General features: G+C 37.8%; 1 protein-coding gene across 4 annotated transcripts in view; it reads right to left on the bottom strand.

Moving 5' to 3' along the window:
- Window positions 1-26,643, bottom strand: part of ZFYVE9 (zinc finger FYVE-type containing 9) — a 51,032-nt gene that overhangs the window by 3,559 nt on the left and 20,830 nt on the right. For 3 of the 4 annotated variants that reach the window (XM_070745869.1, XM_070745868.1, XM_070745870.1), the window contains exons 6-18: window positions 24,470-24,646; window positions 23,869-24,038; window positions 20,779-20,902; window positions 19,449-19,571; window positions 17,685-17,840; window positions 10,714-10,938; window positions 9,615-9,697; window positions 7,941-8,045; window positions 6,512-6,662; window positions 5,798-5,878; window positions 4,008-4,170; window positions 2,751-2,856; window positions 950-1,126 (exon numbers count right to left, since the gene is read on the bottom strand). In XM_070745869.1, the coding sequence (XP_070601970.1) occupies window positions 950-1,126; window positions 2,751-2,856; window positions 4,008-4,170; window positions 5,798-5,878; window positions 6,512-6,662; window positions 7,941-8,045; window positions 9,615-9,697; window positions 10,714-10,938; window positions 17,685-17,840; window positions 19,449-19,571; window positions 20,779-20,902; window positions 23,869-24,038; window positions 24,470-24,646 (1,841 nt within the window). The remainder of the gene's footprint in view (window positions 1-949; window positions 1,127-2,750; window positions 2,857-4,007; window positions 4,171-5,797; window positions 5,879-6,511; window positions 6,663-7,940; window positions 8,046-9,614; window positions 9,698-10,713; window positions 10,939-17,684; window positions 17,841-19,448; window positions 19,572-20,778; window positions 20,903-23,868; window positions 24,039-24,469; window positions 24,647-26,643) is intronic. The other variant, XM_070745871.1, reaches the window with a different exon arrangement.

Below are 26,643 nucleotides of genomic sequence, written 5' to 3'. Positions count from 1 at the left end.
GTGCAATCATGTGAGTCATTGAACAAGCACGATCATTGCAAAAAAGATAAAAATAAAAATGGGACTAATTTAGCTGTACCTTTTGCTATAGTGGTTAAATCAACCACAGGTCATTAAGTGAATCCAGCTTCCCTCATTGACTTTACCAAAAACCATTTGGGAAGGTCACAAATGCCAATCACATGACCTTGGGACACTGCAATTGTCACAAAATTGTGCAGGCTGCTAAATGTCCTAATACAATCACACGACTGCAGGGACACTAGTAACCGTAAGTGTAAGAGGACCGATTGTAAGTCACTTTTTCCATCATTATTGAAACTTTGAATGTTCTCTAAAGAGATGGTCATGTCAGAAACTACATGTAAGTATTATTGAAAAAAAATATTTCAGAAAGGCCTCAAAATTATGCATATCATGAATAAAACAATTAGAGGTGGAGTTACCAATATGGATATATACAGGCACTGGTCAACTTCAAAAGGAGCTGGAATTAACACTCCACTGTATACATTACTGATTATGACAAGCATCACATTAATAAATCTCTGCTATTCATTATAAGAATCATACTTTCATCATATTTCTGTGAAAGTCTGAAAAATGGAGTCACCGCTTTAAAGAATATCCTCATTAAAGTTAATATGGGCCTTAAACCAAAAGCAGACAGAAGCCTGAAAAATTCAAATTACCTTAATAATCATCAGAGAATTTTGGCATTTGTCCAAGGTCCAAAATTCTTCTGAAGCATTCTTAAAATATGTACAATTTTACTACCAATACTAAATCAATTCGGATTCTACATTATCTTTTGGTCCTGATCTTATAGTCTGCCTCATCCCTTTTCTCTAGCAAGGAAATTCCAGTGGATTCTATTCATTGAATAAATAGCAAAAATTCTTTTATTCATGTGCTCATACCAAATAAGCATTTCAGAATTGTTACTTACTTGATCAGTATCAAGTGTAACTCGTAGACCCAGCTTGGTCATTCCATCTTCTTTCAGCAGCTTCAGGTGTGGGCATAGGGCCAGGCAGAAAGCCTTAGCCACATTCTCAGTCAGTCTGCTATGATCTGCTGGGTCACTCAGACCATTATGCTGGTCATCATTTTCCAAAAAGAAAACCTTAGCATAAAAAGAAGAGTTCCATGTCAGCTCCAATGAATATAATTGTATATAATTCTGTATTACAACACTGGCTGTCAGAGTACAGTGTTCCCAAGATTTTCGCAGGGGATGTGTTCTGAGACTGCCCGCGAAAGTCGAATTTCCGCAAAGTAGAGATGCGGAAGCAAATACACTATTTTAGGCTATGGACAGTATCACAAGCCTTCCCTTCACACTTTAAACCCCTAAATTACAATTTCCCATTCCCTTAGAAACCATTTAGATTATTACTCACCATGTTTATTTATTAAAGTTTATTTAAAAAAATATTTATTAAAGGCAGACGAAAGTTTGGCGATGACATATGACGTCACCGGGCGGGGGGGGGAAACGTGGTATAGGGGGAAAAACAGCAAAGTATTTTTTTAATTAATATTTTTGAAAAACCGTGGTATAGACTTTTCGCGAAGTTCGAACCCGCGAAAATCGAGGGAACACTATATCACTATATCAGTGATTGTATGACCTCTGTTGATGCCATATGCTATAAACAAATAGCAGCACTTCAGCAACTCAAAAACATTGACAGTTTTTTAAAAAATAATTCAGTTAATGGCAAGAGGACAGAGTAAACATGAGACATCATGCAATGAAATAATATGATTGTCAAATGTCAATGTCAGAAATAAAATCATTCTACTTATTTTTGATAAGACATTGTGGCACATCAAGATAGCTTTCACAATTATAAATGAAAGCTTGCCCTTAAAAGTAATTACATTTCTGTTCAAGGCATCTGTTCATACCATTAGTATCATGAAAGAAAAGAAATTAGAAGATAAAAATGTCTTTACAAGTGACCTTAATAAATTTTTATAGCTATAGTTATAATACAAGTATGCGTGCAGCCATTCCAAACCATACACAAATGGTTTCTCATAAATAAATATTAAGAAGGAATATGTTCCCATTAAACCGTAGAATAATTGGAATATTATCCAAATTTTGCTCTATTTCTGATAACAAAGCGATTTTTCCATATAGGTGTCTATACAAAATTTATTTATTGTTGCAAGTATTTTTTAATCTTTTCTCTTCAAAACACAAAGCAGCATACATGGGGATATACCCTGAAAATTATATGAAGCAGATTAAGCTTGTCAGTGTCTACCTCACAATCAACCAATGCCAACCAACCAGTGGTTAGAATGCAGTACTGCAAGCTAAGTCATTGCTCACTCCAGAAGTTCGATCCTGTCTGGCTCAAGGCTGACTCAGCCTTCCATCCTTCCGAGGTTGGTAAAATGAGGACTCAAATTGTTGGGGGCAATATGCTGACTCTGTAAACAGCTTAGAAAAAGCTATAAGCGGGGCGGCATACAAATCCAATAAATAATAATAATAATAATAATAATAATAATAATAATAATAATAATAATGTTTTATATACTGTAAATCAAAGAGCTATTGCTACTGTTATCACGTAAGGACTTGTATATGCATCTTCCAGGTCAAGTGGAGTTAATATGTCAAGTTAACATTAATTACAACACTGCACTTGCTGTCTATATATGAATTACTATCACATAATAGTAAAGATTCTAGCTGTTACATACTGTATAAAACAATGTGATTTCCTCACCTCTGTCCACCTAATGACCTTCCCATTTGCTTTATATTCTGATCCATGGAATATTTTCACACTTATTATAGACTCCATAGATTTCCCATCAATAGGACTTACAACACTGGAATGTGGAAGGAAAAGACAGCTCTATTAGCAGTAGGATGTAATACTGCTTTAAGTCCTGTCTTCATATGCTTAAGTCAATCCTGGTCCAATTTAAAAACAATGTTTAGCAAGCTAAATTCATATAAAAGAAACATGAAGCATATGAAATAGGAGCAGTTAAAATATTGTACATATTTATAATAGCTTATCTGAAGTATCACCAGATACTTTTTAGGAAATAACTTTCATCCAAGTATCAATTTCTGGTCAAGCAAATGTGGTCTTAAAGTGCTTAAACATATATTATAGAAGAGCGAAAAACCATCCATACAACTGTTAAAAATATTGCTGCATCTCTGCTGTATATAAGAAATCATCTGAATCTTTAACTGTTCTAATTTAAGCTTGGTTATTCTAGTCTCTCTCTCTCTCACACACACACAAACACACACAGAGACAGAGACAGAGTCTATAGATTAGTAAATGAAGCTACTGGCTTTGAATGAAGACTTTAAACATGGACAGCATATGAAATGTCATGTAGGAGACATTATCTCAGTTAATCTAAATATTCCAACAAGCATGCCCTATCAGGAAACAACTCGCCTGGCTTGGCAAAATAATTTTTTTTTAAAAAACAATGCAGGTTAGTGTATACTATTCAGACATTTCTTTAAAAAAAAATAGTTTTATTGAATTATTTACATTAAAAACAACATTAAAATCATAAAGGACATTAAAAAAAAGAAATGCAGACAAGCAAAACAAAACAAATTATCTAATGATTAATTATTTTGTAAATATCCATCAAACACATCTTGGAGTAAGTCAATTCGATGACTGATATGAGCGATAATATAAGAAAATTAGTTTTGGTTATTCACTTAATTTACGATTTTGTTGTGCTTTTGACCACTTAGAATCGATCATAGGTATACATTTCTTATATATCAAATTATTCATAATTTGTCTCAAAGAGTTTAACATTTCAGACATTTCTACTGTCCAATTTATTCCTCCTTTTCGCCATGCAGGATGGAGAATGGGAAAATTTTCCATCAGAGATTATGTACAGGCAGATTCCTGTTGGTTCACATGATAATTATAACTCAGCATTACATATGAAACAATACAATAAAACCAAATAAAACAAAAAGTTATTGGTACCCTTTGTTGAAGTTTTTATCATCATCTACCCATTGAATATGCACATGTTCTTGAGGTTCTTCAGCATCCACTTTTCCACAAGAAATTGTAAAGTCTTTCATCTCCCTCAGAGCTTGCCTCAGAGAGTCCATATTTTCCGCTGTTATCTGTACCATCACACCGTCTACATATGAAATGATACAAGCACTTACAAAATTCCACACATAATATATATTGTTGGAACAGCATATAAAGTGTGTTGCTTTTAATAATGGGGTTTTTAGTGTTTCTTTTAAATTATTAGATTTCTTATATATTGTTTATTATTGCTGTGAGCCGCCCCGAGTCTACGGAGAGGGGCGGCATACAAATCTAATAAATAAATGAATGAATGAATGAATGAATGAATGAATGAATGAATGAATAAAAATAAATAAATAAATAAATAAAAATAAAAATAAAAATAAATAAATAAATAAAAGGAGAGCCTAGTTTTCTGACCAATGACTTTCACAATTGTTATGTATTATTATACAGATGGAGAACCAGTTTGGCGTGGTGGTTAAAATATCAGTCTAGAAACTGGGAGCTCATGTTGAATTTGCCCGTCACATTGTCTAAAAAACATTCAAGAACATAAATAAATTAAGAATAAATAGAATATATTAAATTCTATTATTGCATGAATCTACTCTTGGCTTTATATTCATCTTTAAAAGAAATGGCAGATTTGGTAAAGTAAGAATAATGTAGAATTAAAAAAAACATATTTAGTGCTTCATTAAGCATTTTGTTTTCTAAAATGAAAGTCTTACTCTATAAAAGAGTTATTGGTGACCATTTACATCTATTTTTGTGAACAAGAAATAGTATCTGTTGTGAGTGATCCTTGCCCTCCTCAGGCCATGCCTGACTCTGAGGACGATGAGCCTGGTCCCTCGGGATAACCTGGGATAGGGAGGCTGTCAGAGGAAATGGAAGCCGAAAGTGAAGCAGACAGTGATTTGTCAGCCAGAGGGGGCTGATGTTACAATAGGAAGTTGGTCTCTGTCAGATAGTGAGGGAGACTTATCAGGAGATGAGTGGATCGATCCACGCTATAGAAGGATGGCCAAAAGATGAGAAGAAACCCTAGGTAAAAAGTATTAATCCACAGTAATAGTTCTGTGGATCGTGTGATGTCACTTCCAGGATGCAGTAGAAAGGGGAGGTGTGGTCTGACAACGTTGGTGACAAAGAATGGCAGAGATATTGTGGCGTTCCTGAACGAAAGTGTAAAAATCCTGAGCTGTGCCTTTCTGAAATGAACTGAAAACTGCATCGGTGAAGTGAGGTGAGCTAATTGACTTTAAGATTTGATTTATGGCCTTGTAATCTAAGAACTGGCGGAGGAATGGAATGTTGGTAGGCTTCCCAGAGAGTTTGAGTTTCAAGCCGAGATAAACTGTATTATTCTTGCTACTTGGCATTTACTTTGCAAAAGATTCATATATTAAGCTTGTGTGAAAACAAATAAAGAGAATATTATTTCAAGAAGTGGGTTTTGGAGTCTTGGAAAATTATTGGAGCCCATGCCATAGAACAGTATCCATGCCTCTAGTACTATACACTCTGACAAGAATTTGAAAGCTGAACTAGATTAGACTGGATTAAAAAAACATCTACGGGGTGGTTTTAAAAATGTGTAATCTGGAAACCTTTATCATTATGTAATTGTTAATTGTTATTGGCTTGCTTTTTTATGAAATTTGTTTTGCAAAGCAGATCATATATACTTTTATAAATAAATAAATAAAGGACTGAAATCTTACCTTCTACAATACTGGACTTTGCAAGATAGCCTGAAGATGATTTTAAAGCTCCACTAAATACAAAGAAACTGGCTCCAGTCACTGCAACAATGAGACACATTAAAACGGCCATTTAATTCAATAACAAAACAACTAACAAGTCGAACAAAAAATAAATTATGCAGCTACTATATTTAAACAAAAATATAAACTACCTATTTTAGGCAACCATAAACATAAGAAAGTTGAGAGTTAAAAGATACTTCATCACAATTAATTCTTTTTACATTCTTTTTTGCAAGATGTAAATTTATTGTGTTCTCCACTCCAAACCCAAAGATTTAGTAGTGTTGAAAAATTTACAAGTTTGGGTCATGAACCCATATGCATCATTTTGCTCAGAGAAAGACTACAAAAAAAATACATAAAGTTAAATACCAATATTCTATTAGAAAAAGATAGCACAAGTCTTACTTTGGCAGGTTTAATTTTGCTTTAATTTTAAGACAACAGGAAACAAACAGAATTAGTGCAGTACCAAAATTCAACAAACTTAAAGTCCAATGCTAAAATCCCAACATCAAGATATAATTGAAGTCTGATAACATTTAAAAACCTGCAAATTCTGCCTTTTCTATTTCATATTCTTATGAAGTTAAATAGCAGCTTTAAAAACCAAACGAAGTCATTCAAGAAATCAGCATTCACATAGAAAACATTGTCAACAACTCTCACCCTTCCTTGGTTGATTATGAATACTGATGGCCTGAGTCTGATAGTTGCCATCATCATTCTGCACACAAACCAGATGGGAGTCTGCGCTCTCATTGAAGCATGCACCCCCTGCTAAAACATGCTCATTGGATTTGTTCATGGCTTTCATCATCTGCAACAAACACCCCAAAATAGAGCATCTGCCATTAATGATTTAATTAATAAGGGCTGTGACATAAAGACAAACATTTTGATACTTTGGAAAACATCTCCCCTGGATTATTCCCTGAGGACAATATATGCAGTGTTGAATTATTATAAATCCTTTAGAATTTTTCATAATCTTGATCTACAGAGTTCTATAATGTGATCAGAGCTTCATCTAAATACTATTGGATTCTGGTTAAACAAACAATATCCAAAACCCCAACCCATATTTTTCCCTCTGATGAATAACCTGAGCCACATTTATTTTCTTTGTTGGACAAAGTATATGAATAGAAGATAATCAGCTCTCTTAAAAAGGATGAATTGGTTAAATGTTCCAATCGGAGGAAACACCAAATAAATGAGTTTACTCTTCATGAAATAGGTTTGTAGAAGTGGATAATTGCTTAAAAGACATTTTTGCAAACTTCAGAAAAGTGTCATCAGTGCTCACAAGATTGAAATGACAGTAGTATCACAACCAGAGGCTTATTCAAGCAACAAAACACTGCTTTCTAACAATAGAATAGCATACCAACCATAATGCATGGTGATAAAAATAAAATTGCTAGTAATCAATGGAAACAATGGATTCTAGATTGTATCTGCAATTTCTGTAGGATAATATGACTTTATCTTATCCATTGAACTGAAGTGAGTAATTCATACAATATAACCTACAAATACCAATGACATGAAGCATTAAAGAAGAAGAATGTAGGCCGAACTACCTCCAAGCTGAGCAAATGTGAAAGATTGATCAATAGGCATGGCAAATGTTTCGCTGAAATTATTGTGGCAAAAAAGGTGCCACTATTCACTAATTCTAAGCTTTACATACTCCCCACCACCAGTGAACGGCTCAATGTGTGACATGACATGCCAATTTTCGGTGTTGTTTGTTTAAAAAAAGCTTAAATATTCAGATCACATTAAGGGATACAGTACTATGGGATTATGGATAAACAGTAAACAGTTCACACATTTAATTCACCATTGGAAACCCTTAGCAAAATTATGTCAAAGATAATGCTTTAAACGTATCCACCATTAATCATTTGGTAGTATATTTATCACATAAATTAATTCAAAAAGGATTTGTTTATAAAGTATAGTAAACAAGTTATTTTTTTAAAAAATGAGCATTTAGACAATAGTAATATCAATAGGAATTTCATTTAATAAAACTATCTTTGTAGTGGAATTCAAAACTGAGTGTATTCTAACTGTTTGTGCCACATACCTCATTATATCTGTTACTGGGAATTTTTATGCTTGTTTTTCTGACTTCCATATCAACCACTAATCCTTGGACAACTGGTAATGTATACTGGTAATTCCTGAAGTCCTGCCACAAAGAGAATAACCAAAATCATGATAGCTACTAATCATAATTAAACTTTAACACTTCCTATATTATGAACCGATACACAAATATTTAATAACATGCTACATTAAATTATATTGTAATAACTACCATCTTATTATTTATTTATTCATTTATTGGACTTATATGCCACCCCTCTTCATGGACTTCGTATACAGCTCACAACATATTTTTTTAAAAAACACCAATATACAATAAAACATCTGAAATCCAATTAATATAAATAATATATCTAAAACAATTCTAAAAAAGCTAAAACATTAAAAATCATTCATTCAGATTCAGATCACAAACATACCACATGCTCCTTGGCCAGAGGCTAGGGTCTACTGACCTTAAGCCTGGCAGCATAAATAGGTTTTCAGATTCTTGTGGAAAGTAAGGACGGTGGAGGCAGTACGAATCTCCGGGGGGAGCTAATTCCAGAGGGCCAGGAGCCCCAAGGAGAAGGCTCTTCCCCTAATCGGACACTGAGATTCATACGGCAGGAGACGGTCCAGCAGGTAATCTGTTCCAATGCCATGTAGGGCTTTATAGGTCATAACTAACACTTTGAATTGTGTCCAGAAACCAATTGGCAGCCAATGCAGTCCGCGAAGTGCTGAAGAAACATGGGCATACCTTGGGAGGCCCATGACTGCTCGCGCGGCTGCATTCTGCACAATTTGTAGTTTTCAAACGCTCTTCAGACGTAGTCCCGTGTAGAAAGCATTGCTGTAGTCGAACCTCGAGGTGATAAGGGCATGAGTGATTGTGAGTAGAGACTCCCTGTCCAGATTATTCTGTAAAGAATAGCAAAACATACACATATCTCTTTGATTGTTCACATTGCCTCTGAAATCAATTGTATGCTTTGCTGTTCTTTACAGAATAATAAGATGGTAGTTATTACAATATAATTTAATGTATAATTGAATTTAATTGATACAGAAATATTATGAGATACTTTCTTAAATGACAACTGTACAACAGAATTAAAATAAAATATTGATCTGATGAGTGAAACAAGATGCCTCTTGCTTAGCTGATAGTAGGAATATAGCACCCATGGGACTAGCTAGTTCCTCCCACCCAATCTTTCTTCCAAAACTCTGCTTCCTGAAGACTGAGAATACATTATTCATTTAGGATAAATGCATTTACAGAACAAATCTTTTAAATGTAGAAAAAGATACACCCAAAATATTATTTTGGTTTCAGAAAGCAACACTTTTATTTAGGCAACATATCTATATCTTCTGAATTTAGAATACCATTAAAAACCTCTGCATTTATTAACAACTTAACATGAGTGTATCTAATATGAGGAGTATATCTATAGCAATATGAAGATTTAATTCAAATCTTAAGATATGTTTAAGGTCATATACTAAGCAATATACTGTGTACACAAAAAAGGAAAAAGCCTGTAATCCAATTCTGGAACTTTTTAACATAATTATGTATGTAAATGAGAATACCAAAATATACAGTTTCTTCATTAAATATGACAGAACAAAGGAAAAACAAATCCTTGTAATTATTACTTACTGCAAGAAGATTCATAATTGTGTGACCAGTCTCACCAAACAATGGCTTACGAAATCTGACACTGAAAAGTGGACATGGATACACTAAAAAGAAAGCCCCAAAAATTCAGATTAATTTTCCGAAATGTTTACTTAAACAGCTTTATATAGGTTTGCTATAAAAGTAGATATAGAAGATTAACAAGCTTATTAAAAGAATAGCTATTATTATATTATCATATGTAAATAGTCAACTGGAACCTTTATATCGTTTTAGTGCCCAGTTAATCAAGAACTTAAACAAATGTGCCTTGTGCACATTAAACACCAAAAGTATTTTGGCTTAAATTTTAGGTTTTTTACACCTGCTATGTATTTATTTACACACAGCAACTGCAAATAAACACCAATCTTTTTATCTATATTTAATCATTAAGTTGGTTTAAGTTTCATTTGCCTCTTCACTAATTATACATACAAAAGAAACACTGAATGGAGGCCAGAAAACAAACTGTCTGAAACCCTATATTCGTTAAGAAATATGCTACTAATATCGTTGGCTCTATAACTGAATTTGCCATTGTAATTCTTATGTGTAATAAATAAATAATAAATGTGTAATAAGCACACATAAAGAAAAAAAACATGAAATATTTATTTAAAAATTTTAAAAGATTTTAATGAATGAAAAAATTAAAGTTATTAGATTCAAGTCAAGAAGAAAAAACAAAACCTATGTCCACATAGTACATTAAGATCTAATGATTAACTTACAATTTGCCTTACTCCATTTTGCTGAACAAGGTATCATTTTCTGGATTCATACATCAAGCTAAGCTATAAAACCACAGTGTGCAAACCACAGTGACTTAGTTCACAAAACATATTATGCAGAAACATTGTATTATACCTTAATTTGATACTGGAACCACATTTGATTCCCTTTTACATGAACAAAAGAAACTCCTTTCATAGAATAGAGCCAAAATCAAAAATTAAAATGTTATTACCCAAAAATATTACTCCCCAAAGAAGACTCAAATTCTTCTCTCTGTCATTCCGTATGTTTTTTCCAAAGTAGTATAAGAAATATTTCTAATTTTTTGAAAAATAGGACTTACATCTGTATTCAGCTCCGAGTCTTAACATGAGCCGGATTGGAAAGACTTTAGCCCAAGGAGTCTCCCATTTCTGGATAAGAATCCCAAATAAATATGGTGGGGTGGGAAGCACCAAGTCCTGCAATGACTGATATGCAGGTGTAACATATAGGAAACCACCATGCTCCTTGCTACTAAGGAAATTCTGATTGAAAAATGAGTGTCCTAGGTTGCTCACAACATTGCCTACAAAACAAAAAGTATGGTTATTTTAGTGGTATATATGCTATCAACATAGAAAATTGTATATAATCCTTATTCTACTAATAATTAAAGAACAAAATGAATGATATAATATTAAAACAGACTAATATTCAATTTTAGTTAACATACGAAAGCACAAGCAAATCAGTCTTTTACTCATTTAATATCCTAACATTTAACATATTGTTTGCATTCCAAAACGGTATTACTCCAAAAAGGTTATTCATGTATCTAGAAGGCTGGCAGCTGAAACTAGAATCCAAGCATCTTAGTATTTAGGAAGAGTATCAAAATAAATTATATGACTTAAGTATGCTTAGGTTATGAATAAATTCATTAAACTTCTCAAGCTCTCCTGCTCTAGTTACCACCCTTAATTATTATTTTTTAAATCCATTAAAATACAAGTCTAACCTGACACTTAATAAGCTGGAACACTAGAGCTTCCACATACTGAAGTACAGTATACTTCGACTGAAGTAATGTATCCCTTACGTTAAAACAAAGAATAAAGGCCATTGGCTTCTTTTGGGATTCCCAGACTTACCCACAACATCCCTGAAAGCCTACCAGGTACAATGTTACTTTTAACTTCAAATGAGATTGGTTAGACCCAGTGACATAGTGGTTTTGAGTCAACTCATTACAATAGACATAAAGAGTCTACATAATACTCTTTTAAAAGTATACATTTTTCTTTACATAAAGAAGATATACAACTTTGGTTATAACTTACTGCGATTTGATAGAGAAAAAGAATGCTTGTTATACCACAAGCATGGTTTTTACAAATCTAAAGTGATTCCTCCAGACTATTTGGGAATTGCTAGTGTATTAAATCTATTTCTACCTACTTCATAGCCAATGATTCCAAAGCCTTGTAAAACACTATCAGAATAAAATGCCTCCTTTATAGCGCCCAATAATAGACAAGAAGCAAAATGAGCTTCCTCATCTCCACTCCTAAATAACGCCCCTTCCTCTCAAAAAACAACTAGAGTTTGCCAATTTTAAGGCAGGAACTAATATAGCCAAATGACAATCTTAACAGAATGCAAGCAGGAACTATTCTGTAATGCATCCTAAATTTTATCAGGTTCAAAAAATCCAATCACTGCATACATAGGGTTTTTTTTAATCTTTTTTTTAATTGATTACATTTTGGAACCCTGACTATTAAATAAAGTAAAATGATTTCTTACTTCCCATCTTAATTCCCATCTTAAGGCGCTTGCTTGCATTCCTTTTGGAATGACATTTCGGAAAGAGATATGCTTAGATCCCACTGTCAATTCATTCAACAAAGTACACATATTTGCATACCATATCTGAGTTGCTCCACTGACAGTTTTAGGTATTTGTCTCAAGATATATATGCTCAAAAATCAAATGATGCAGATCATTTCTGTTAAGAAAGTATTTATTTAGTTTTTTCTTATTTCCACACTAGAGCCTCAAACTGAAGAAATTCCAATAAGGAACCTGGATTTTTTTCAATATGGCAGAGGAACTTTAACTCAATATTCACATATGGACAAGTCCCTCATCACAGAAGAGTCTGTGGGCTAGCTTAGGGTGCTGAGAATAGTCCACGTGATATAATTGGGTGTATCCTTCTAAAGTGGGAACATCAGGAAAGTTTAAGAGGAAGAATCAGTAACCTTCTGCCTTACAGTGTTTGAGGTCCTTTGTTCAAGTTGAGTAATGCTAGGGTTGGCTGAAGAAAATACCACAACTTTACAGGAATAAAGAAGCACATACATGTGGTATAATATTCTAACAACACAAAGTATGTAACAGATACTTTGATGACAAAGTATCCTAATTCCTGCTGAAAAATAATCCCTTTGTTATAATGAAAATCCTTTACCAATCCTGCCTTCTTTTAAACCATTGAAATATATACCGTATTTTCCGGCGTATAAGACGACTTTTTAACCCCTGAAAATCTTTTCCAAAGTGGGGGGTCGTCTTATAGGCCGGATACTGCGCCCATTCCACAGCCGCGGGCGGGAGGAGGCCGGGAGCGGGATTGAGGGGGGGAGCGGACCCGCGCTCACTTTCGGCTCCGGGGACTGCGGGTGGCTATGGCGCCGAAAGGAAAAAGCGCTGCTGTTGCTGCTGTTGCTGCCGCCTGAGGCGGCGGCACTCAAATCTGGCGTGGTGGAAAATCTGGAGGCAGGCAAAGATTTTCCACCACGCCAGATTCGAGTGCCGCCGCCTCAGGCGGCAGCGACAGCAGCAACAGCAGCGCATTGATGAAGCCGGCGAGGGAGCTCCGGAATCGGTTGGCGCTCGCCCGACGCCTTGTTTTTTTATTTCCCCCTTTGGTTTCTCTTCACAGGCGGGAGTTTGGGAGGCAAGGGAGCGCTCGAGGAGACAGCGTCTTGCGGCATCGCTCAGCAACTTCTTTTTCCTTTCGGCGCCATAGCCATCCGCAGTCCCCGGAGCCGAAAGTGAGCGCGGGTCCGCTCCGCCCGCCCGGTTTGCAAGCGGCGGAGATCCCGGGCTGCTTGGCCGAGCGGGGCTTCCATTCAGGACGGGGGCAGGAGGGAGGGAGGGAAGGGAAACGCAGCCCTTTGCCTCAACCCGCCGGCTCCGGGGACTGCGGGTGGCTATGGCGCCGAAAGGAAAAAGAAGTTGCTGAGCGTCCCTTCGTCGTAAACCCGACGGGAGGCGATGCCGCAAGACACTGTCTCCTCGAGCGCTCCCTTGCCTCCCGAACTCCCGCCTGTGAAGAGAAACCAAAGGGGGAAATAAAAAAACAAGGCGTCGGGCGAGCGCCAACCGATTCCGGAGCTCCCTCGCCGGCTTCATCGAAGCGCTGCTGTTGCTGCTGTCGCTGCCGCCTGAGGCGGCGGCACTTGAATCTGGCGGATAGCTGGCGAGGCGCCGGCTAGAGGGCTGGATGCTGCCGCTCCCACCGCCGGCTTTGCTGGGGTGGAGCGCCACTCCCGGCGGCAGGAACTGCGGGGGGTAGCCGGCGTAATGAGCCCTTGCCGCAGCTATCTGCCGCTTCTTTCTTCTCCGCCTTGCCTCCGCTACTCCCGCCGCCGCCTTTGCCTCTTGCCCGGCGGGGAGAGCAAGGGCGGCGGCGGGAGTAGCGGAGGCGAGGCGGAGAAGAAAGAAGCGGCGGATAGCTGCGGCAAGGGCTCGTTACGCCGGCTACTCCCCGCAGTTCCTGCCGCCGGGAAGCAGCCCCTTTACATTAGCGGTGGCTGCAACGGCACTGGCGATGCGGCCGCTAGCCGCTCCGAGCGGTGTGGGGGCTTCTTCCCATCCTCCTGCCAGCTTGCTCAGAAGGAAACCTTCTGAGAAGGAGGATGGGAAGCAGCCCCTTTACTGTCAGCTCGGGACTGGACTGTGAGAGGGGTGGGCGTTCCCACAGCGCTCGGAGCGGCTAGCGGCCGGATCGCCAGCGCCGCTGTAACCACCGTTGTGGGAGGAGCCTCAGAAAGAAAATAAGAGAGAACAAGAGAGAGGGAGAGAGGTGATTCTTGAAGCATATGGTAAAAAGCACCCAAATAATAAGAAACACACCCCCCCAGCCCACACCTGTGTTTGAAAAGAATAAAAGAGAAAAAAAACCCAGCCCTCAACTGGTTTTGGAAATGATTCGAGTGTGTATACACACACACACACACACACACACACGTAAGGGGGGGAGAGAGACAGGGATGGAAAAAGAGGAGAAGTGAGAGGGAGAAGGAATGAGGGAAAAAGGGAGGAAGAGAGAGAAATGAGAAACATGAGAGAAAAAAGGGGGAAAGACAGGAAAAGAACCCAGAAATGAGACAGTGGTATAAATTTGAGGAGGGATGATTGATGATTGACTGTATTTATAAGGGGATGTTACATGGGATTGTATATATGAGGGGGTTATTTGTGTGTGTGTGTGTGTGTGTGTGTGTGTGTGTGTGTGTGTATGTATGTATGTATTAGATTTGTGTAATTTTGGTTGGTGGTGTGCCCCAGGATTTTGTAAATGTAAAAAATGTGCCGCGGCTCAAAAAAGGTTGAAAATCACTGCTCTAGCAGGTGGTAAATCAGCACTCCTTTTAACTGACAAGGGACCCATTTCCCAGACTTTGATCATTTCCCCAGGTATTTTTGTACCTACTTGACCAACATTATTAGTGGTTGCAAAATTGAATGTTAAACTGGATGCATTTATTTCTGCCTGTTTGTATTTGTTCTTATGTTTAACCATTGAAAATGTACTTTTCCTCCAAAAAGAATCATCTTTCCATATTTCTTAGGCAACATTTTAAAATAACTTTAAAAGCTGAGGTCATATTATTCACCCTGCTCTGTATCATAGCACACTGCACAGTACTGAAAATTGGCAGGGTCACTAATTAAACCCGACAAGTTAAAATCTGTTTAAGTGACATTGCAAGAGGATAAAGACAGAAAGTGCGGAAAGAGGAAAAAATGGATGGGCTGTTTGGATTGCCATATCATGAAATCACATACAGATTCTCATTCCATAATAGATTCTCACATAGGTGTCAGCATGCTGCATGTTAGACTGAAAGATACCTGCAGAATAGATGGTAGGAGAAAGAAAAATAGCCAGGTTCACCTTTTTGTGTTGACAAATTATGATGAGTTATAATAATAAACTTAATTGTGGTGAGGAGAAATATGAGAGGCAGACAAGACAGATAGACAGAGACATATGGAGAGATAGACAGAAGAGTGCTCCCACTTGGCTCTCTCTCTCTAAATAATTCATTCATAATTTTAACAATAAGATCTTCATCATTAGTAATTAAAATATTGTGTTATCATGTTCAGAAATGATTTTTTTTCTCAATGCAAGTACATCATAGACCTAGACTCAGTTTTTGACAGTCAGAAGAGGGGTAGTCTTATACGGCGAGTATATCTCAAATTCTATATTTTAACTGGAAAAGTTAGGGGGTCGTCTTATACGCCCAGTCGTCTTATACGCCGGAAAATACGGTATATAATTATGGATATTTCTATTCTAAGCAAATGTTCTATATATGAAAAACTATTACGATGCAATAATTAGATTCATTTCATTTGTGCCAGATAATAAGCTCATTGTGATAAACATTGGGTTGATCTAATGCTTTCTTTTCTCTTGCATATTATAACGTCACAATAGATATTATTAAGTGTGCTATGTGCACTACTAAATGAATGTATGTAGGAGGTCATGAATCATGAAGTTCATCCATTCACAAAAGAATACCTTTTGCAATCCAATGCATAATTCATGAATTGATTTACTTGTGTGAACTAAAGAAATGTAAAATACTGAATCGGATAGGTAAAAATTAAAAATACTGAATCAGATAGGTAAAATTTGGCTATTACAAATTATTCCGTCCCAAAATCCTGTTTCTCACAATATTACAGAACAGTGTGCTCAAAAGGCAATATTCAAAAACAATAAATTACACAAGACCACAAGTGAGAAGCACTGAAAAGCATCATGTGAAATGCTGAGGATATTCAAGACAGTATGCCAAACCCAGAATCAATTAGTTGATCAATGAATTTTGCATTAAAATTTATCCGTAAGACTCCCCTCACAGGTAGAATTACTTTTTTCAGCAAGAAAAACACCAACTTGCATGTATGTAGGTTTGGGTTATGACCAAATTGGTTTGTGACCAAAATTATGGAACAAATAAAGGTCATGACCAGAAGTTCTACTGTACCTTGTTAAGTAGCTATATACTGCCCCAATTGTTCATGGATGTAGTAAATAATGAAATACAGTGATACCTTGTCTTACAAACTTAATTGGTTCCTAAGGGGCCAAGGTTCTTAAGTTGAAAAGTTTGTAAGACGAAACAATGTTTCCCATAGGAATCAATGGGAAAGCGATTAATGTGTGCAAGCCCAAAATTCACCCCTTTTGCCAGCCAAAGCGCCAGTTTTTGCGCTGCTGGGATTCCCCTGAAGGTCCCCTCCATGGGAAACCCCAACCTCCGGACTTCTGTGTTTTTGCGATTCTGCAGGAGAATCCCAGCATAGCAAAAATGAGCGCTTCGCTGGCAACGGAAGTCCAGAGGTGGGGTTTCCCAGCGAAGGGAGCATCAATGAAATCACAGCATCGCAAAAACACCGGAGTCCTCGAAACCCCACCTCCAGACTTCTGTGTTTTTGCGATGCTGTGATTTCGCTGAGGCTCCCCTCGCTGGGAAACCCCACCTCCAGACTTCCGTTGGCAACGAAACACGTGTTTTTGCGCTGCTGGGATTCCTCTGCTGAGATTCTCCTGCAGCATCACAAAAACACGAAAGTCCAGAGGTGAGGTTTGCCATGGAGGGGACCCTCAGGGAATCCCAGCAGTGCAAAAACGGGCGCTTCGCTGGCAAAGGAAGTCCAGAGGCGGGGTATCCCAGCGGCGGTGGTGGGTTTGTAAGGTGAAAATAGTTTGTAAGAAGAGGCAAAAAAATCTTAAACCCCGAGTTTGTATCTCGAAAAGTTTGTAAGATGAGGTTTGTAAGACGAGGTATCACTGTACTGTGTTTCCCCGAAAATACTTATATTTTTTTTGAACCCTGAAATAAGTGCTTGGCTTTATTGCCATGCGCTCAAAAGCCCGATTGGGTTTATTATCAGGGGATGTCTTTCAAGGGGGATGCTCCCAATCGCCTCAAATATTCCAACCTCAAAAGGCCTATTTAGGAATTTTAAAATGTGCTATCAATCATCATAGTTTTTAAAATGGCCACAGTTTTTACCTGCCAAGGCATCTTGATAAAGTTGCACAAAGTGGTTAAAAATATCCTTGGGTAAGCATTTTTCATCAGGTAAACATTGGAGAAGAATTACTATTTCTGATTGCCCTACTGCATGCATTCCCTTTGTTGTAAAGCACCAGCATTTCCTGTTCACATCTGCAAGAAATAACAAAAATGATTTTTTAAATTTATTATTATTCATTAATTGGATTTATATGCTGCCCCTCTCCGAGGACTCGGGGCGGCTCACAACATATCAAAACAACATTTTAAAGCATTAAGTGCATTCACACACTATAGAATGCTGTTGGTTTATCAAAATAAATATTTTATAGCTATTATCCATAAGGGGTATGTATAAGGATCAAGAACACTGCACTGGATGGTCAGGAATTTATTTACTTACAAGGTGTATGAATTTATTTATTGATTTATTATTTAATTGCTCTAGTTAAGACAGTGAGCAATAATAAAAATACAGAATAAAAACCACCAGCACAATAATAACACCTAAATATATTTAACTCTTTTTTCATCTGCTATTTTTCTAATTAAAATGTTTTTAAAAGGAAACTTGCAAAGTGCTACATAATATTGCATTCTAACCCAATGTCACATCATCTACAGCAGCTGTTAAAAATTAGATGAAACTTTATCACATGTAATCAATTTACACATTTGATGATAGAAATGTAATTTTAACAATTTCATTATTATTCAGAACATGAAATGGATTGTCTTCTCCATTACATTATTGCCATTTTCCCGAGTCAAGAAATCAATATTACCAATATAAGCAGACCCTTAAAAAATTTAAATGTGTCCCCAATCTCCCCCTCCTCCCAAAATCCTATAAACTTTTTGTGAACCTGGCAAACCTGTCCACCATTAATGAAGAATACAGTGATACCTCGTCTTACGAACTCAATTGGTTCAGGGAGGAGGTTTGTAAGGTGAAAAGTTCATAAGACGAAGCAATGTTTCCCATAGGAAACAATGTAAAGCCGATTAATGTGTGCAAGCAAAAAAAAATAATCGCAAAAAGGGCGCTCCGCTGGACGCCGCCACCAGGCTGTCACTTTTGAAACAGCCGGGCGCTTCTCTGCGTTTTCCAAAACGCCGAACCTGGGAGTTCGGCAAAAGTTCGGTTTCAGGATGCCGCCGAGAAGCAGCGCCGCCGCCCGGCTGTCACCTTCCGAAACAGCCGGGGGGCTTCTCGGCGTTCTCCTGAACGCTGAACCCACAAGTTCAGCAAAAGTTCAGGTTTGGCGTTCGAGTTCGGGAGACCACTGAGAAGCACCGCCACCCGTCTGTCACCTTTGCAGAAGAGCCGTGGAGCTGTCGGGCGGTTGGGAGGCTCAAACGGAAGTGGGGAATCCCAATAGGGAATTCCAGGGGCGGAGTTTTGACGTCACAAAGACGTCCTTCCTGAAGTCCATGTTTCTTTAGTAGCAAGAAGTCCCCCCGGCTGTTTCGGAAGGTGACAGCTGGGCGGTGGCACTTCTCGGAGGCCTCCCGAACCCGAACTTTTGCCGAACTTCTGGGTTCGGCGTTCGCCGCAACGGGTTCATATGGCAAAAAAAGTTTGTAAGAAGAGGCAAAAAATTTCCGAACCCCAGGTTCATATCTCGAAAAGTTCATATGAAGAGGGGTTCATATCACGAGGTACTACTGTAATTGTTTGCTAACAGAAATATAACAACAGAGCATAAGTGTACATAATAGATAGATTCTCAGTAATTATTCAAAATAACTGGGACTTACAATTTACAATTTTAACCATAGACAATAAATTTGCATTTAAAACAAATACAAGAGGATCAGGGCCACCATCTTCCAGCTGTTGCATCACTGATATGTGAGATGGTTTTTCTTCTACAGTATAATCTAAAACAAAGAAAGAAAATGGATCATTTGCCGGAAAATGCACAAGGTTTTATCTACAAGAAAATCTATTCTGTTAGAATCATAGTATTAGAAATAGAAACCTAGGCTATCAAGTTCAACTCCATCCTCTGAGAAGGGAGTGAGGAATCCAAATTTAAAGCATCTGTACCAAATATCTATCCTGGTGAACAAGGTCATTTAGAATTTTTCCCCAACACCTGATTAAAAATTAGCATAACTTGAAACTGGTCATTTGGGCCTCAAGTGAGAATTATGGGTTGTGTTTGTTTCCTTGGCTATCCACATTGCTTTCAGGAGTCGCCAATACTAAAGTTCAAAGGCATCAATAATATTCCTATTCTGCTTTTTTAAATTCCAACTTTTGCTGTTTCCTGAATGGCGGATTAAGACAAGAATATACAGAATGTAGCAGTCTTGAAACACATGTGTAGTCTACCTATTAGCTCTGTCACATTTAAGGTTTTGCAAGTTATGAAAAACTTTAGTGCTAGATTATACCTGGAATAATTCTCTTTATATTTAGATCTCTTTAAAGTCTCCTCAAGAAAGCTTCCCAATTCTATCACAAGCTATACATAGTCAGCTGCTGATTATGCAGAAGGGACCCTTCTCTATGAGAATATTCTCCCACCTGGGAGTTATGAAGTATCAACCAAGATGACTTTAAATATGTATGCATGTAGGCTTTGGGCTTTAAATATTTACTTTTAACTGTTTAATTAATGCATTCTTAGTTTTAATTTAAAACTGCCCTACAACATCGACATGGGAAACATAAATAAATGACATTTCTAAAATGTCTGGATCTGAAAAACTATGATGAGCAAAACCCCAAGAGCTATGAAAACAGTGTGTTTGGGGAATAATTTAAGCAATTATAAGTTATCACAGAAATTGGTGCTATGCTGATTAACAAAGATATATTTTCTTGCAATTGTCTTATTTTTTATACTCAATGAATGAACATTTCCATATCCTCCATTGATTTCTAGTACATTAACCAATATAGTGATCCCACAGAATTCCCACTTGTGTAAAACAAATAACAACACCTCATTAGGCATAACCTTATCAACCACTAATTAAAAGACAATCTGAGCTTGAAGAAAGTTCTGTATTTATAGTATTAAGTTCCATTCTATATAATACTGTATTTTCCATTTACACACCAGCATTCGCCACTCACCTCCTTTTACCCCAGTAGAGATGAGAATTGGAGGAAGCCCGTCTTCTGGAATAAGATTCATTGCACTGCCAACTGGACTTCCAACCTGAGTTATATTTCTTGAAAATGCAAGTGCATTTTCAGTCTACAAGATATAACAAAAAACATTGTTTGATGTCAAATCCTAATCACCTCACATCATGACTGGGCCTGCCCTTGAAGACCCCTCAGAACTGATCCAGAATGCAAAGTGCAAGCAAGGATGAGCATGCCTTAATATGCCCATGTGATGGCTCCAACAAATTAGGCTGGTTATCTGTATGCTACCAGATGCAATCAAGGTTTTGGTCATAACCTATAAAACCTTGTAGGTCAGAGGGCCTGGTAACTTGAGTGATCATCTATCTTCCAATGGTATTAGTCTGGTCTGTTTGATCCAAGAGAGTTGGAACCATTCAAGTCCTTTTAATCAAACAATGTCATCTATTGAGAGCCCAGATACATACTTTCTTTGTCATCTTGCTTACCTTCTGGAGCAAGATTCAACCTGATATCTATGTAACTCCCACCTTGCTGGCATTCTGAAGTGCCTACCCACCCACCCATAAAGATTCTTTTGGCCTCTGTGTGTGGGTAGAGCATAGCTAATCAGATCCATCGTAATTTTTTGTTGGATATTTTTATAATTACAATATTCTGTTTTTATTCTGTTGGTTTCATTGCATGTTGCCCAGAATTGGGATTTGGTGATGTCTATATCAAATGATTTAAATTAACTAACACTTAATCTAATCTTCACTTTATAAACAAAAGGTACAAAAACTGCGGTAAGACCTTATGTAAGAGAATCAAGACAACCATTCTTCATTTATTTATTTATTTATTTATTTATTTATTACTTAGATTTGTATGCCGCCCCTCTCCGAAGACTCGGGGCGGCTCACAACATGTAAAAACAAATCATAAGCAATCAGACAAATTTAAAATATTTAATATTTAAAAAACCCCATATGCTAACAGTCACACACACAGACATACCATGCATAAATTAAACGTGCCCAGGGGGAGATGTTTCAGTTCCCCCATGCCTGACGGCAAAGGTGGGTTTTAAGGAGTTTACGGAAGGCAGGAAGAGTAGGGGCAGTTCTAATCTCTGGGGGGAGTTGGTTCCAGAGGGCCGGGGCCGCCACAGAGAAGGCTCTTCCCCTGGGGCCCGCCAACCGACATTGTTTAGTTGACGGGACCCGGAGAAGGCCCACTCTGTGGGACCTAATCGGTCGCTGGGATTCGTGCGGCAGGAGGCGGTCTCGGAGATATTCTGGTCCGATGCCATGAAGGGCTTTAAAGGTCATAACCAACACTTTGAATTGTGACCGGAAATTGATCGGCAACCAATGCAGACTGCGGAGTGATGGTGAAACATGGGCATACCTAGGTAGGCCCATGACTGCTCTCGCAGCTGCATTTTGCACGATCTGAAGAATCATCTTCCTTATACATGGATACAAAAACAATTTATTTCTAAAATACATACAGAACACGAGTTAGAATTCCCATGTATGTTAAACTGAAAGAATGGAAGTCATTTTGTTTCTCATTCCCATCTGTTTCAATTCTACCAAGATTGAATGGCTGTGACTGAATTGGCCACCTAGATCTAGGGATATTCCATCCTTCACCATGGATGAAGTAGCACTTCTCCCTTCAAGGATGATATGCAATCTGGGGGATGTCTGGGACTCACAACTCCTGCTTCACAAGCAAGTGTCTGCAGTAGCAAGGAAAATCTTTGCACAACTCCATCTGGTGTACCAGATGTCCTGTTTCCTAGATCAGAAATCACTCATGCTCTCGCCAGCTCAAGGATTCACAACTCAATGTGCTTTACATGGGACTACCTTGAAGACTACCCAAAAACTTCAATACAGAATACAGAATACAGTGGCACAAACAATAATGGGCATGCCTCCATATATCCATGTAACACCTGTTTTGCAAGCTGCACCACTTGTTGGTTTGCTTCTGGCTGCAGTTTAAGGTGCCAATTACTACTCCCTCATGACATAAGACTGGGCTATTTGAAGAAATACCTGTCTCCCCTAACATCTACCTAGCTGATTTGATCATGCAGAGTGGGCACACTCCAGCTTCCTTTAATTAAACAATGTAATTTATGAAGATACTGGAAGCGCAACTTCTCTGCTGTAGGGTCTGCTCTTACCCAAAGATCCAGGTGGCCTTTGCCTTCTGTTGTTTAAAAGAGCCATCAAGACACCACTCTTCACTCAGGCCTTTGGTGAGAAAGAGTAACACCTCTCACTCCATCGTACTTGCCATCGTGCTTGCCATCTTGATTTGTTATAAGCCACCCAAAGTCATCGAGAGTCATGCAGCCTTTTTTATTATTACTATTTTTATTGTTGTTGTCATCTCCCATGATGCTCGGGTATACTCAAGTTACATACTTGAGCCCTATATAAAGCCCTACATGGCATGGGACCAGATTACTTATGGAACCATCTTCTGCCTTGTACATCCCAGCGGCCGGTCAGGTCCCACAGAGTCGCCTTCTCCTGGTTCCATCAGTTAGACAATGTCATCTGGCAGGCCCTAGGGGAAGAGCCTTCTCTGTGGCGGCCCTGGTCCTATGGAACAAGCTCCCCCCAGGGATTCATACTGCCTCCACTCTCCCTGCCTTCCCTAAAGCTTTAAAGACAGGCTTGGGGCCATTGAAACTCAGATATCCTGCCCCGCCTGATAAATGTTGTATGACGTTGAAACTTTTTGCTTAATTTTTAAATTACAGGGATTTTATATTGTAATTTAATGTAGATTTCTAAACATGTTGTAAGCCGCCCTGAGTCTCAGGAGGGCTGCCTAAAAATCGAATAAATGAATGAGTGAATAAATAAATAATATTAACCATGTTTGGGGAGGAATTGGGAGGAGGGGTGCTTTCCAGTCTAGAAGACACAGCCTGTTTCTAGTCTAATGCTGTAACCATTACATCAATTTGACTTACGCTGTATATAAAGAAATCTAATGCATTTTCTTTCCCATGCTATTTGAATAGTACAATATAATATATAATAAAGAAGGGAAGTCATTCACCTCTTCCGGTAAAGTGTTGTTGCTTATGGGCTTGCTTGGATCATGTGATACTGCAAGTGCTCCAGTGGAACTTGTTCCAGACACGGTTAATTTGGCTGCATCAGCAACTTCACCATTGGGTAAGATCCCATCAGCAAACCAAACACGTCTTTGTTCTCTAGGCTGACTCACTACAGAGAAAGATGAGATTAGCTTTATGAAAGAAATACATGTGCAAGGAGAAGTGAAGCTAAGTACAAAACGGTGATACAGAAATATATTTCTTTTCAGATTGCATTTCTAATGCAATCTGAACAATATTTGTAGGTATTCCAAGACCACAATTAATCAAACATTACAAGTTTGAATTGCACCCCATGTAGGTTATGCAGATATGTTTTCATTATCACTCACACATATGTAAGATGACTATACAACTCCATGAGATCAGTCGTCACCTAGATTTCATGGTTTAAAGAAAAGGCATAATTATTTGCTGAGAAAACTCATAATCCAAGATTAGCTTGAAATCAGATATTTTTGGCCTAAGCTAAATCTTGTTACGTGATTATAATTAATAACAGGACTGACCAGGGAGGCATATGTTGTCAAGGATCCGTACCTTCAGTACCTGGATGCTTTAAGACTCCCACTGGGACCATAACAGTAGGCGGTGGAGAATTCAGCACTCCAGAAGCCTGGACTTGCTGCAAGGGAGGAATGGTAGAACAGTATTCAGCAGGATTGTTAGGATTGGGGCTCGGACTAGGGGCACTCAGCAAATTCTCCAGGCTTTGAGCTAAGAAAAGATAAAAATACAAAAGAGGTAACTGTCATCATGTAAAAATAATTATTGATGAAATTTAACAGCTCACTGTTTTCCTTTGATTAGAAATAGAGAGGTATGTTAGCCCAGTGTTTTCCAACCTTGGCAACTTGAAGATATCTCGACTTCAACTTTTGCTGGCTGGGGAATTCTGGGAGTTGAAGTCCAAATATCTTCAAGTTGCCAAGGTTGGGAAACACTGTGTTAGCCTAACAAAATAAGAACACCTTACCCATAGGAACTAAAGTTAAGGCAAACAAAGCAAGGAAGTGTTTAAGTTAAAGGAGTTACGTATTTCAGATTACCATTATTGAATCATTAGCACCATGAAACTAGGATTACAGACCCAAGGCTACTAATAACAGATTTTAAACAACAATTTTGCTAGATTGTTGACACGTTTGCTGAATTATGATTAAAATTGTCCTTATGTGGTAAAGATTGCTACAAGATTATTTTTTCAATATTTATACAGAGAAGCCATCAATCCAGAAGCTGATAGAACACAGGAGTGGAACCTGAGGTGGGACGGCACTACAAATTGCACTAAGTATACACAGAGTTATTAAGTATGCACAGAAAATATTCCACAGACTGGAGGCTACTACAGAGATGGTGTGCTATCTCATCTCTATTTCAGGAGCCTCAAATTTCAGAAGGCATTCTATAGATGAGTAGCTTTGGTTATGGTCTGGCATTGCTTGATATTGTGCAATACCATGCTAATACTGACTGTAGATCTGAAGGTCAGCGGTTCAAATCTCAGCACCGGCTCAAGGTTGACTCAGCCTTCCATCCTTCCGAGGTGGGTAAAATGAGGACCCGGATTGTGGGGGCAATACGCTGGCTCTGTTAAAAAGTGCTATTGCTAACATGTTGCAAGCCGCCCTGAGTCTAAGAAGAAGGGCGGCATAAAAATTGAAGTAAGTAAGTAAGTAAGTAAGTAAGTAAGTAAGTAAGTAAGTAAGTAAGTAAGTAAGTAAGTAAATAAATAAATAAATAAATAAATAGTGACAGGAAACAACTAGCCTTCTGAACAGAATTTACAACTACTGGCAAAAAACATAATATTATAAGTGTATTATATAAAACATAATATTATAAGTGTAATTCTACAGTGTCCGCAGGAGCTTGGCTATCTCATTTAATACCAGCTGTAGCTAACTTCCAGATGATCTCCTAAGGCAGCCCCACCTACAGCACACTGCAGTAATCCAATCAGGTGGACATTAGCACATGGATGACTGATCATCTTAAGTGTCATACTGTTTTAACTTATTAATGTCAAATGTGGTTAGCCCAGTTATTTATTATTAAATCTATTTATTGTTCCACGCAATTTGGGTAGGTAAAATGAATTAATGTGATTATGCTATGCACATTTAAATGTTTATCTTTTTAAACTTACAAACCTGTATTTGAGAGATCTAGAAACTTCAGCTACAAGTTTAGAGTCAAAATAGCAGTACCTGGCCTTCAGAATGTGTACTTTGTGATAAATATTTTTCATTCTTGACAAATGTGGAAGATCTTTCACTTAGCAAGTCAAAGTAGGTTTCTAACAACTGACAGCTGGATCTGTAAATATGTGGATCCAATCCATTTTAATGTAGGCCAACATATATGACAACCGCTATAGAAAATACATACCCATTACACTACAGTATTCCTTTTCTGGGTAAGCACCGTTATGGAAAGTGCAGAAAATGAATGAGAAGCAATGAGCAAAAGAAGTTAAAGATGGGAGAGAAAAGCAAAGCAAATACTGTAAAGCTAAATCTAGCTTACACCACAACCTTTTAATATCTCTCTCCATTCTTTCCCATCCATACAAAATATCTTGGCTTCTCCTGTGTCTCTATATTTTCTGTACTGCATTTTGTTCTTTAAACTTCCCATCGCTTTCTTTCTAAGGAATTTGAACCAAGTACACCTTTCTCAGTCTTTTCTCTTCTCAACTCATTCACTTT

Source organism: Erythrolamprus reginae, chromosome 3 (genome assembly GCF_031021105.1).
Source record: "Erythrolamprus reginae isolate rEryReg1 chromosome 3, rEryReg1.hap1, whole genome shotgun sequence".
NCBI classification, from domain to species: domain Eukaryota; kingdom Metazoa; phylum Chordata; class Lepidosauria; order Squamata; family Dipsadidae; genus Erythrolamprus; species Erythrolamprus reginae.
Note: the sequence above shows the minus strand (reverse complement) of the source record. Positions and strands in the feature narration are given on the sequence as shown.